This window comes from Taudactylus pleione, unplaced genomic scaffold (assembly GCF_031769625.1).
Source record: "Taudactylus pleione unplaced genomic scaffold, aTauple2 ptg001781l, whole genome shotgun sequence".
In the NCBI taxonomy this organism is placed as follows: Eukaryota; Metazoa; Chordata; class Amphibia; order Anura; family Myobatrachidae; genus Taudactylus; species Taudactylus pleione.
The window spans coordinates 536,950-549,576 of NW_028286178.1; the positions used below are offsets into that span (position 1 = coordinate 536,950).

The 12,627-nt window shown below is 46.2% G+C and overlaps 2 protein-coding genes across 2 annotated transcripts in view; one reads left to right on the top strand and one right to left on the bottom strand.

Moving 5' to 3' along the window:
- LOC148436370 (uncharacterized) overlaps positions 1-12,627 on the bottom strand; it is a 231,278-nt gene that overhangs the window by 19,185 nt on the left and 199,466 nt on the right. The window lies entirely within an intron of this gene.
- LOC148436371 (uncharacterized) overlaps positions 7,134-12,627 on the top strand; it is a 101,278-nt gene continuing 95,784 nt past the window's right edge. The window contains exons 1-4 of the mRNA XM_088464966.1: positions 7,134-7,301; positions 7,421-7,518; positions 7,678-8,362; positions 10,284-11,227. Of these exons, the coding sequence (XP_088321092.1) occupies positions 7,217-7,301; positions 7,421-7,518; positions 7,678-8,362; positions 10,284-11,227 (1,812 nt within the window). The 5' untranslated portion in view covers positions 7,134-7,216. The remainder of the gene's footprint in view (positions 7,302-7,420; positions 7,519-7,677; positions 8,363-10,283; positions 11,228-12,627) is intronic.

Genomic DNA, 12,627 nt, shown 5'->3' on the forward strand with positions numbered 1-12,627 from the left:
TAAAAACAATTTCAAAGTAAAAAAGAAACAATTGTTGCAGATCAAGGAAGAAGAAATCGTGTAACTCCTGGTGGAGGATAAGTATATATGTTACACGTCCAGTTATTGTAACAGACATCCGGATAATAAGTATGTTGGATAATGTTTCCCGGGATAATGGATGACCCATATATTTGTATGCAGGATGAAAGGTTGAATAAACTTTATGTAGAGCGGGTAATAAGTCTTATTTGTGGTTAGAGGTTCTTACCCGGTAACCTCCTGTGACTCCAATCCTGTAATAGTCAGGGGAAGGAGCACCCACTGTCTGCTCCACAACTGATCCCGGCCGGGTAACCTCCTGGGACTCCAATCCTGGAATAGTCAGGGGAAGGAGCACCCGCTGTCTGCTCCACAACTGATCCCGGCCGGGTAACCTCCTGTGACTCCAATCCTGTAATAGTCAGGGGAAGGAGCACCCGCTGTCTGTTCCGCAACTGATCCCGGCCGGGTAACCTCCTGTGACTCCAATCCTGTAATAGTCAGCGGAAGGAGCACCCGCTATCTGCTTCACAACTGATCCTGGCCGGGTAACCTCCTGTGACTCCAGTCCTGTAATAGTCAGGGGAAGGAGCACCCGCTGTCTGCTCCACAACTGATCCCGGCCCGGTAACCTCCTGTGACTCCAATCCTGTAATAGTCAGGGGAAGGAGCACCCGCTATCTGCTCCACAACTGATCCCGGCCGGGTAACCTCCTGTGACTCCAATCCTGTAATAGTCAGGGGAAGGAGCACCCGCTGTCTGCTCCACAACTGATCCCGGCCCGGTAATCTCCTGTGACTCCAATCCTGTAATAGTCAGGGGAAGGAGCACCCGCTGTCTGCTCCATAACTGATCCCGGCCGGGTAACCTCCTGTGACTCCAATCCTGTAATAGTCAGGGGAAGGAACACCCGCTGTCTGCTCCACAACTGATCCCGGCCAGGTGACCTCCTGTGACTCCAATCCTGTAATAGTCAGGGGAAGGAGCACCCTCTGTCTGCTCCACAACTGATCCCGGCCGGGTAACCTCCTGTGACTCCAATCCTGTAATAGTCAGGGAAAGGAGCACCCACTGTCTGCTCCACAACTGATCCCAGCCCGGCAACCTCCTGTGACTCCAATCCTGTAATAGTCAGGGAAAGGAGCACCCGCTGTCTGCTCCACAACTGATCCTGGCCAGGTAACCTCCTGTGACTCCAATCCTGTAATAGTCAGGGGAAGGAGCACCCTCTGATCCCGGCCGGGTAACCTCCTGTGACTCCAATCCTGTAATAGTCAGGGGAAGGAGCACCCGCTGTCTGCTCCACAACTGATCTCGGCCGGGTAACCTCCTGTGACTCCAATCATGTAATAGTCAGGGGAAGGAGCACCCGCTATCTGCTCCACAACTGATCCCAGCCGGGTAACCTCCTGTGACTCCAATCCTGTAATAGTCAGGGGAAGGAGCACCCGCTGTCTGCTCCACAACTGATCCCGGCCGGGTAACCTCCTGTGACTCCAATCCTGTAATAGTCAGGGGAAGGAGCACCCGCTGTCTGCTCCACAACTGATCCCGGCCGGGTAACCTCCTGTGACTCCAATCCTGTAATAGTCAGGGGAAGGAGCACCCGCTGTCTGCTCCACAACTGATCCCTGCCCAGTAACCTCCTGTGACTCCAATCCTGTAATAGTCAGGGGAAGGAGCACCCGCTGTCTGCTCCACAACTGATCCCGGCCGGGTAACCTCCTGTGACTCCAATCTTGTAATAGTCAGGGAAGGAGCACCCGCTGTCTGCTCCACAAATGATCCCGGCCGGGTAACCTCCTGTGACTCCAATACTGTAATAGTCAGGGGAAGGAGCACCCGCTGTCTGCTCCACAACTGATCCCGGCCGGGTAACCTCCTGTGACTCCAATCCTGTAATAGTCATGGGAAGGAACACCCGCTGTCTGCTCCACAACTGATCCCGGCTGAGTAACCTCCTGTGACTCCAATCCTGTAATAGTCAGGGGAAGGAGCACCCGCTGTCTGCTCCACAACTGATCCCGGCCGGGTAGCCTCCTGTGACTCCAGTCCTGTAATAGTCAGGGGAAGGAGCACCCGCTGTCTGCTCCACAACTGATCCCGGCCGGGTAATCTCCTGTGACTCCAATCCTGTAATAGTCAGGGGAAGGCGCACCCGCTGTCTGCTCCACAACTGATCCCGGCCGGGTAATCTCCTGTGACTCCAATCCTGTAATAGTCAGGGGAAGGAGCACCCGCTGTCTGCTCCACAACTGATCCCGGCCGGGTAACCTCCTGTGACTCCAATCCTGTAATAGTCAGGGGAAGGAGCACCCGCTGTCTGTTCCACAACTCATCCCGGCCGGGTAACCTCCTGTGTCTCCAATCCTGTAATAGTCAGGGGAAGGAGCACCCGCTGTCTGCTCCACAACTGATCCCGGCCGGGTAACCTCCTGTGACTCCAATCCTGTAATAGTCAGGGGGAGGAGCACCCGCTGTCTGCTCCACAACTGATCCCGGCCCGGTAACCTCCTGTGACTCCAATCCTGTAATAGTCAGGGGAAGGAGCACCCGCTGTCTGCTCCACAACTGATCCCGGCCGGGTAACCTCCTGTGACTCCAATCCTGTAATAGTCAGGGGAAGGAGCACCCGCTGTCTGCTCCATAACTGATCCCGGCCGGGTAACCTCCTGTGACTCCAATCCTGTAATAGTCAGGGGAAGGAGCACCCGCTGTCTGCTCCACAACTGATCCCGGCCGGGTAACCTCCTGTGACTCCTGTCCTGTAATAGCCAGGGGAAGGAGCACCCGCTGTCTGCTCCACAACTGATCCCGGCCGGGTAACCTCCTGTGACTCCAATCCTGTAATAGTCAGGGGAAGGAGCACCTGCTGTCTGCTCCACAACTGATCCCGGCCGGGTAACCTCCTGTGACTCCAATCCTGTAATAGTCAGGGGAAGGAGCACCCGCTGTCTGCTCCACAACTGATCCCGGCCGGGTAACCTCCTGTGACTCCAATCCTGTAATAGTCAGGGGAAGGAGCACCCGCTGTCTGCTCCACAGCTGATCCCAGCCGGGTAACCTCCTGTGACTCCAATCCTGTAATAATCAGTGAAGGAGCACCCGCTGTCTGCTCCACAACTGATCCCGTCCGGGTAACCTCCTGTGACTCCAATCCTGTAATAGTCAGGGGAAGGAGCACCCGCTGTCTGCTCCACAACTGATCCTGGCCGGGTAACCTCCTGTGACTCCAATCCTATAATAGTCAGGGGAAGGAGCCCCCGCTGTCTGCTGTCTGCTCCACAACTGATCCCGGCCGGGTAACCTCCTGTGACTCCAGTCCTGTAATAGTCAGGGGAAGGAGCATCCGCTGTCTGCTCCACAACTGATCCCGGCCGGGTAAAGTGAATAGTGGTGCAGGCTGTGACTCTGCTCTGTCTGGCGCTGTATGTGACAGCGGATATTAGTGATAGAAGATGCTAGAGAGCTGCTGGATTCGCCATGTAGCGCTGAAAGCATGGTTAAAAAAACAGGGTAATCCGGGGTCAAAAACAAGTATCCCAACAAGTAGAACCAGGTTGTGGTGAGAGTAACTAACGCGTTTCTCGGCGTTGTATAAACTGACCGTTTCCTCAGAGGCAATAAATCTCACTCTCAAGGACTTGTGAATTAATTGTATAATTCTGTGAACCTTCAGTGTATGACAAACGGATAGTTCATCCTGATAGAATCACTACATCAATGTGCTAAATTTATATAAACATAAAATATATACATACTGGCAGGAATGTAATGTATAACGGTGTCCTGCCAGTGTGACTAAGTGACGGTATAGTACACTAGTCATCTGTGCCATGTGCAGGAATGTAATGTATAACGGTGTCCTGCCAGTGTGACTAAGTGACGGTATAGTACACTAGTCATCTGTGCCATGTGCAGGAATGTAATGTATAACGGTGTCCTGCCAGTATGACTAAGTGACGGTATAGTACACTAGTCATCTGTGTCATGTGCAGGAATGTAATGTATAACGGTGTCCTGCCAGTGTGACTAAGTGATGGTATAGTACACTAGTCATCTGTGTCATGTGCAGGAATGTATAACTGTCCTGCCAGTGTGACTAAGTGACGGTATAGTACACTAATCATCTGTGTGATGTGCAGGAATGTAATGTATAACGGTGTCCTGCCAGTGTGACTAAGTGACGGTATAGTACACTAATCATCTGTGTGATGTGCAGGAATGTAATGTATAACGGCGTCCTGCCAGTGTGACTAAGTGACGTATAGTACACTAGTCATCTGTGTCATGTGCCGGAATGTAATATATAACGGTGTCCTGCCAGTGTGACTAAGTGACGGTATAGTACACTAGTCATCTGTGTGATGTGCGGGAATGTAATGTATAACTGTGTCCTGCCAGTGTGACTAAGTGACAGTATAGTACACTAGTCATCTGTGTCATGTGCAGGAATGTAATGTATAACGGTGTCCTGCCAGTGTGACTAAGTGACTTATAGTATACTAGTCATCTGTGTCATGTGCCGGAATGGAGCTCTGAGTACGTTAGCTGACGCTCTGGGTGCAGGAATGGGGATGTAATTACCTGATCCCGTCATCTCAGCTGCTGGGATAGGTGTTGGAGCAGTAGTTCTATCTGTTTGAGTAGCCAGAACAGGTGTTAGGTTACTAATTTCATCTCTTCCAGCTCCTGGAATAGGTTTCTCAGTACCATGGGTGTAACTAGAGTTTTGTGGCCCCCGCAGCAACATTTTGAAGGGGCCCCTGCAAAACACACCCTAAGGGAGGGCATCTACATACAAGGCATCCACAATAACAAGTCATACATTACTCTACCCCCAATACTGGAACACTGGGGGGCAACATCATCATATCTAGAGAGGGGACTAATAACCCACTCAACCTGGAAGGCTCATGCCAACCATTGTTACCAAATCCCTAATAGAGGGGGGCACCTGGGAGTGTAGGTGCAACCCCCCTATACACGGATCAGGTCCGCTTCCTCAGGCAAATTGCATCAAGTATGCGTCATGGAGATCCAGGACTATTGGCCATGAGAGGACCATTGGTGTAACCTCCAGAAATGCCGTGTGGTGGTCACTGAGCAACCCTATGAAGCTGGGTCAGAGGAACTTCTGAGAAACACTGACCTACACTCTGTCTCTGGGAATGAGGGGACTTAGTGGTCACTTAGTGTACTCTTATGTTTAAATGGGCAACATGATAGCGTAGTGGACATAATTTTTACTCCACTCTGGATTCGTGAATTCAATTCCCGACCAAGTTCCTGTCTGTGTGGATTTTCTATGTTCTCTCTATGTTTGCATTGGTTTCTTCCAGGTGCTTGGGTTTCCTCCCACTCTCCAAAGCCACACTCGTTAATTGGCCTCTTTATAAATACCCCTAGTGTGTGTGTATGTGTGTGTGTGTGTGTATGTGTATGTGTGTGTGTGTGTCTATGTGGTAGGAAATGTAGACTGTAAGCTCCACTGGGCCAGGAACAGATGCCAGTGACTAAATATTCTCTGTAAAGCGATGTGTAATAAGTGCACACTACATAAATAACTGGAAAGAGATAGCTTCTAATAATTATATTTATTCCTAGATTTCTGTGCAGTGAGGAGTCAGATCCTTGTTACTAGAAGTTACTTGAGGGTAATACGTGTCCTGTACAAATCACTGATCACTGAGGATGGACAAGGACAGGAGTCGCATGGTGGAGAGGATATTAAATCTTACCCTGGAGATCATCTACCTGCTGACTGGGGAGGTGAGAGGGTCTGGGAGTGTTACAGTGATAGCACATATCTATAGTAATAATACAGGGACATGACTGGGGAGGTGAGAGGGTCTGGGAGTGTTACAGTGATATCACTTACATCTATAGTAATAATACAGGGACATGACTGGGGAGGTGAGAGGGTCTGGGAGTGTTACAGTGATATCACATATCTATAGTAATAATACAGGGACATGACTGGGGAGGTGAGAGGATCTGAGAGTGTCACAGTGACCACTTATATCTATAGTAATAATACAGGGACATGACTGGGGAGGTGAGAGGGTCTGGGAGTGTTACAGTGATATCACATATCTATAGTAATAATACAGGGACATGACTGGGGAGGTGAGAGGATCTGAGAGTGTCACAGTGACATCACTTATATCTATAGTAATAATACAGGGACATGACTGGGGAGGTGAGGGGATCAGGGAGTGTCACAGTGACATCACTTTTATCTATAGTAATAATACACGGACATGACTGGGGAGGTGAGAGGATCTGAGAGTGTCACAGTGACATCACATATATCTATAGTAATAATACAGGGACATGACTGGGGAGGTGAGGGGATCTGGGAGTGTCACAGTGACATCACTTCTATCTATAGTAATAATACAGGGACATGACTGGGGAGGTGAGAGGATCTGGGAGTGTGACAGTGACATCACTTATATCTATAGTAATAATACTGGGACATGACTGGGGAGGTGAAAGGGTTAGCGCCTCAGTCCTCACAGGAGCTGGAATAGATTATACTGCTCATAGTATCTAGTTTTGTTTCTTTTCTATCACTGAAATGAAGATGGCAGGAGATGTGCTATATTCTGTCCATTTTCCTATATATGGTAAACCGTTACAGTTAGGATAGGGGTTTTATTTGTAAAACTGACCATTTCTTGCATATTATGCACTGATAACACCTCAATAAACAGCTCCATGAGTATAATTTTACCCTTTTATTGATGTTTCCCCTAAAACACAGGATTACACAGTAGTGAAGAACACATCCGGCGAGTGTGAGACACCCAGCAGCCGTCCCCATGTATCTGGAGGACTGAGCAGGACCCAGAGCCCCATCACGGTGTCTCCACCTCACTCACTGATACATGAGAGACACAATGACCAGAAGATCCTGGAACTCACCAGCAAGATCATTCAGCTGCTGACTGGAGAAGTGACTGCTGGGAATGGGACATTATACAGTAACACCAGGGGATGTGTCTGGGAGGGTGATGACTGGAAAGGTGACTGCTGGGAAGGGGACATTATACAGTAACACCAGGGGATGTGTCTGGGTGATGACTGGGGAGATGACTGCTAGGAATGGGACATTATACTGGGTGATGACTGTATCATTGTGTGTGTCAGGTTCCTATAAGGTGTTAGAATGTCACTGTCTATGTCTCCATGCAGGAGGGGGAATATATAGAGGAACACAGGGGTCTGTACAAGGATGTGATGATGGAGAATCACCGGCCCCTCACATCACTGGGTAAGAGGAGATGGTCATTTATTGTACAGGGGAGAGCAGGTATTGGGACCCCCTATATACACACATCATCTGATAATCTCATATATACAATGTACTCAGTCACTGTGTGTCTCCTTCAGATGGACCCAGTAATAGAAATACCCCAGAGAGATGTCCACGTCCTCTTTATTCACAGGATCGTACAGAGAGGAATCACAGGACCCCACAGGAACATCAGGTAGATGGGATTTAGGGTCTCATCAAGGTACCAAAGTGATTGTCACTATATGATGTGTAGGAAGCTGTGTGTGTCTTATTAATCAGAATTCTTCTAAATGTGATTTAATGAAATCTGACATTTTTAAAATGTTATTTTATTGTTTTGTGGGTTACTTAGGGTGAAAGTCAGACTGATAAAAATGCAAAAGATACAGAGGTCAAAGAGACGTATGTGACTGATATGAGGGCAGAAGATATAGAGGGAGAAGAAGAGACGTATGTGACTGATATGAAGGCAGAAGATATAGAGGGAGAAGAAGAGACGTATGTGACTGATATGAAGACAGAAGATTTAGAGGCAGAAGAAGAGACGTATGTGATTGATATGAAGGCAGAAGATATAGTGAGAGAAGAAGAGACGTATGCGACTGATATGAAGGCAGAAGATATAGAGGGAGAAGAAGAGACGTATGTGACTGATATAAAGGTAGAAGATGTAGAGGGAGAAGGAGAGACGTATGTGACTGATATGAAGGCAGAAGATATAGAGGGAGAAGAAGAGACGTATGTGACTGATATGAAGGCAAAAGATAGAGAGGGAGAAGAAGAGACGTATGTGACTGATATGAAGGCAGAAGATACAGAGGGAGAAGAAGAGACGTATGTGACTCATATGAAGGCAGAAGATATAGAGGGAGAAGAAGAGACGTATTTGACTAATATGAAGGCAGAAGATATAGAGGGAGAAGAAGAGACGTATGTGACTGATATGAAGGCAGAAGATATAGAGGGAGAAGAAGAGACGTATGTAATGGGTGTTCAGCAGTGTAAGGAGGAGGAAATCCCTACAGATATCAACTCAGGTGAGTAATAAACACTTACATTTACATAATTATAGAAAAGAGTCACATATTTTCCTTGCTCAATCACTGCAACAATCTCTTATTCTACACTCTCCTCTGTCAGCACAAAGTAATTAGGGAAATGTATCTGCCCAGTGGCGGAGTCAGGAGCCATCAGCCCCTATTATACTGCTGCTCTCCTCCTCACATTATGTCACTGTGTGTTAACAGCCCAGAGATCTGACCAGTCTCCTCCCCCCCCACACTCTCTGGTGTATCTCATACATCAGGAGCCATCAGCCCCTATTATACTCCTGCTCTCCCCCTCACATCATGTCACTGTGTGTTACCAGCCCAGAGATCTGACCATTCTCCTCCCCCTCACACTCTCTTGCAATGTGCTGGTGTAAGTTACCTGGGTATTGAGACTTAGCTTATTACGTACCCCTACATAATATTACAGTTCATGGATCGCACAGACAGGACAACAGGGAACTATATCTTTATTGTGTGTTATGGTAGTAATACAATACAGTACATCATACTAAGTGGTACCTAAAGCAGTCGCCATGTTAATCACCAGTCCCCTAGATGAGATGTTACCCACACAGTGTACCCCAAGTACTGACTGATGTCAGTCAGACCAATCACCTCCTGTATGCCCATCCAGAGGCACAAATCTCAGGTGCAATGTTCTGCAGAAGTGTGAGGGGATCCATAGTCCAGCAGACTAACACCACCAAGGCCGGGACTTCTTCCCTCTGTACCATCCTGTAATACTGTCCTGCTGGCATGAGACAAAGCTCCGCTCTCCAGTATCTCCTTGTAGGAGCCTAAACTCCACACCCCAGAGGACATTACACAGTACTGAACCCCAACCCCCTCCTGTCCTGTCCTTGTAATACAGCTCAGTGCCCACAATGTAGGTGTACACCCCTGTGCTGGTAACTCATTAGTGTGTCCCCTGGCATTGGGTATTCCTGCAGGGGGGCTGGGTGTGATGTACCCTCCCCTGATTACTAGTTACCCCCTGTGGTGTGAGTGCCTTAGTGTCTGAGAGGTACCGGGATAGAACAGTGGGAATCAGAGGGTTGGTAATGAGGAGGGGGATATATGATAATGAGGGGTCCCTCCTCTAGTTATATCCTCGTAGCCATGTGTGACATCCTGCACCCTCCAGCTGTTCTGTGCTCCCTGCCTCAGAGACAGACAGAGGACACGACCACGGATAGACTTCCTCTAATACCTTTCATATGTCACCTGGCAATGTTACATATACACAGCATGACAGCCTATCTGTACACATTACTGCTATACACCCCCTTATGTGCTGTCTATACCCCTCACCCACAGTATATGCTGCACATTACTACTATACACCCCATTATGTGCTGTCTATACCCCTCACCCACAGTATATGCTGCACATTACTACTATACACCCCCTTATGTGCTGTCTATAACCCTCACCCACAGTATATGCTGCACAGTACTACTATACACCCCTTATGTGCTGTCTATACCCCTCACCCACAGTATATGCTGCACATTACTACTATACACCCCCTTATTTGCTGTCTATACCCCTCACCCACAGTATATGCTGCACAGTACTACTATACACCCCCTTATGCGCTGTCTATACCCCTCATCCACGGTATATGCTGCACATTACTACTATACACCCCCTTATGTGCTGTCTATACCCCTCACCCAAAGTATATGCTGCACATTACTACAGTCCATGAAATACCCAATGCCATCTGACGAGGACTGTCACAGCTGGGTGATGTGGTTCTCTTTATATTTTAAGACAAGGGTCACCTTTGTTATTTTGTAAATGTATCATAATTACTTGTAATCTGGCAAAAAGAAACAAAGCCACAAAACATTGAGAACTTAGTAATAGTAGGAATTCTATACATACATTTTATTTCCTACAGATGGATGCACAATCAAGACCCAGACCTCGGAAGGAGATCTCAGTTTGAGTCTAAATTTTAAAATGGAAGATAACATCAGACAGTTTTCTCCAGGAGACATCCCAATTACTCTAAATTTGCATCCATTACATCACAGTGCAGATATATCTTCTGGTCCCTCTAATCATGAGGAATGTTCCCCTAATACCTCTACACACAGTACAGCTCACAGAGGTGATAAAAACTTTCTCTGTTCTGACTGTGGGAAATATTTCACAAAGAAATCACATCTTGTTATACATCAGAGATATCACACAGGTGAGAAACCATGTACATGTACTGAGTGTGGGAAATATTTTACAGAGAAATCACATCTTGCTACACAAGAGACGCTTCACACAGGGGAGAAACCATTTCCATGTTCTGAGTGCAGGAAATGTTTCAGAGACAAAACACATCCTGTTATACATCAGAGAAGTCACACAGGTGAGAAACCAATTCCATGTTCTGAGTGTGGGAAATGTTTCAGAGACAAAACACATCTTATTAGACATCTGAGATGTCACACAGGGGAGAAACCATTTACATGCTCTCAGTGTGGGAAATGTTTTACACAAATAATTACTCTTGTTATACATCAGAGAAGTCACACAGGTGAAAAACCATTTTCATGCTCTGAGTGTGGGAAATGTTTTACAGTGAAATCAAATCTTGTTAAACATCAGAGAACTCACACAGGTGAGAAACCATTTCAATGCTCTGAATGTGGGAAATGTTTCACAGATAAATCAAATCTTGTTAAACATCAGAGAACTCACACAGGTGAGAAACCATTTCTATGCTCTGAGTGTGGGAAATGTTTTACAGATAAATCAGATCTTGTTAAACATCAGAGAACTCACACAGGTGAGAAACCATTTACATGCGCTGAGTGTGGGAAATGTTTTACAGCAAAATCAAATCTTGTTAAACATCAAATAATACATAAAAAACATGAACTAATAGACATAAAACAATACTAATAATAATTAAAACACTTCAAATGTTTTAGCAAATCTTTTGCAGTTTGAGTACAAGCTATAGCACAATGGACAATACACAGTGCCATCAGTAGACTGAACATTGGTACATTTTCCAAAAATCTAACTTTAAAAAGGGAATTATTTATTACAAAATCATGGAGAACAGAAGGGAACAGACATCTGATTTTATATGTATGTGAGTTAATGAGTTGCTGTAATTGTCATCACCTGTGTATGATGGGGATCAATGAAGCATAGATTATAGTAGCACACTGCCTGTTATATACTCACACACACAGTGCTATGTATGTCCTCTCATCACTCTGCATTTCATTCCACTGACCAATTGCCTTAGAAGTAGGCCTGTGTCTTATCAGCCATACTATTTCTTACCATTCAGTCTTAGGGGGCAGCTAGTTGAGGGGGACAACTAACTGTGGTAAATAGCTTAAACCGAAACATGGCTCACACAATCAGACACTCCCTCCCCTGCAGCACTGTCACACGGTGGCCTACACATCACACACACCTCCAGGCCTGGTAATAGTAAAGGAGGTGGGGTTGGAATATTACTGTCCCAATCTATCACATACACAGTTCTCCCACAGGTACCATCACTCACAGTTACATAATTTGTACATTCTATAAGGACTGTCACCCCTTTCTCTCTGCGTGTTGCTGTCTATCGTCCACCTGGGCCACCCCAAAAATTTCTGGAACATATTTCTGCCTGGCTCCCTCACTTCCTATCCTCAGGCATCTCCACAATCATCATGGGTGATATCAGTATCACTACTGACAGTCCCCAATCACCTCATGCCTCCAATATACCCTCTGTAACCTCCTCTCTCAGCCTCTCCCAATGGTCTCTACTCATCAGGAGGGTCACTGCCTTGTTCTGCTAACACCAAGGAAGAACTAGAAGAGGTTGTCTGTCATTGATGCACATGTATAATATATAACTTTTATTATTGGCTGTAACATATAGATTATATACAGTCAGTGAGATATTAAAGGAAAGAATTAGAAATGTGGATATAGAATGAAGCGTGTGTAATAAGGAAATTCTGAGCTGTACGTCCCTACCATTAATTGCTCATATTTATGTGTGTGTGTATATATATATATATATATATATATATATATATATATATATATATATATATATATTTATATGTGTCTTACTCTCTTGTTGTATATCGTTATATATTGTGTTAATAAATTATTTATTTCTAATCCCTCAATATTGATCAGTGTTTTATTCTCTGTACTCTTATGTCTATTTATATCACATTCATTGGTGATCCCAAAACAGATCTTTCATAGAGAATATCATCTGATTC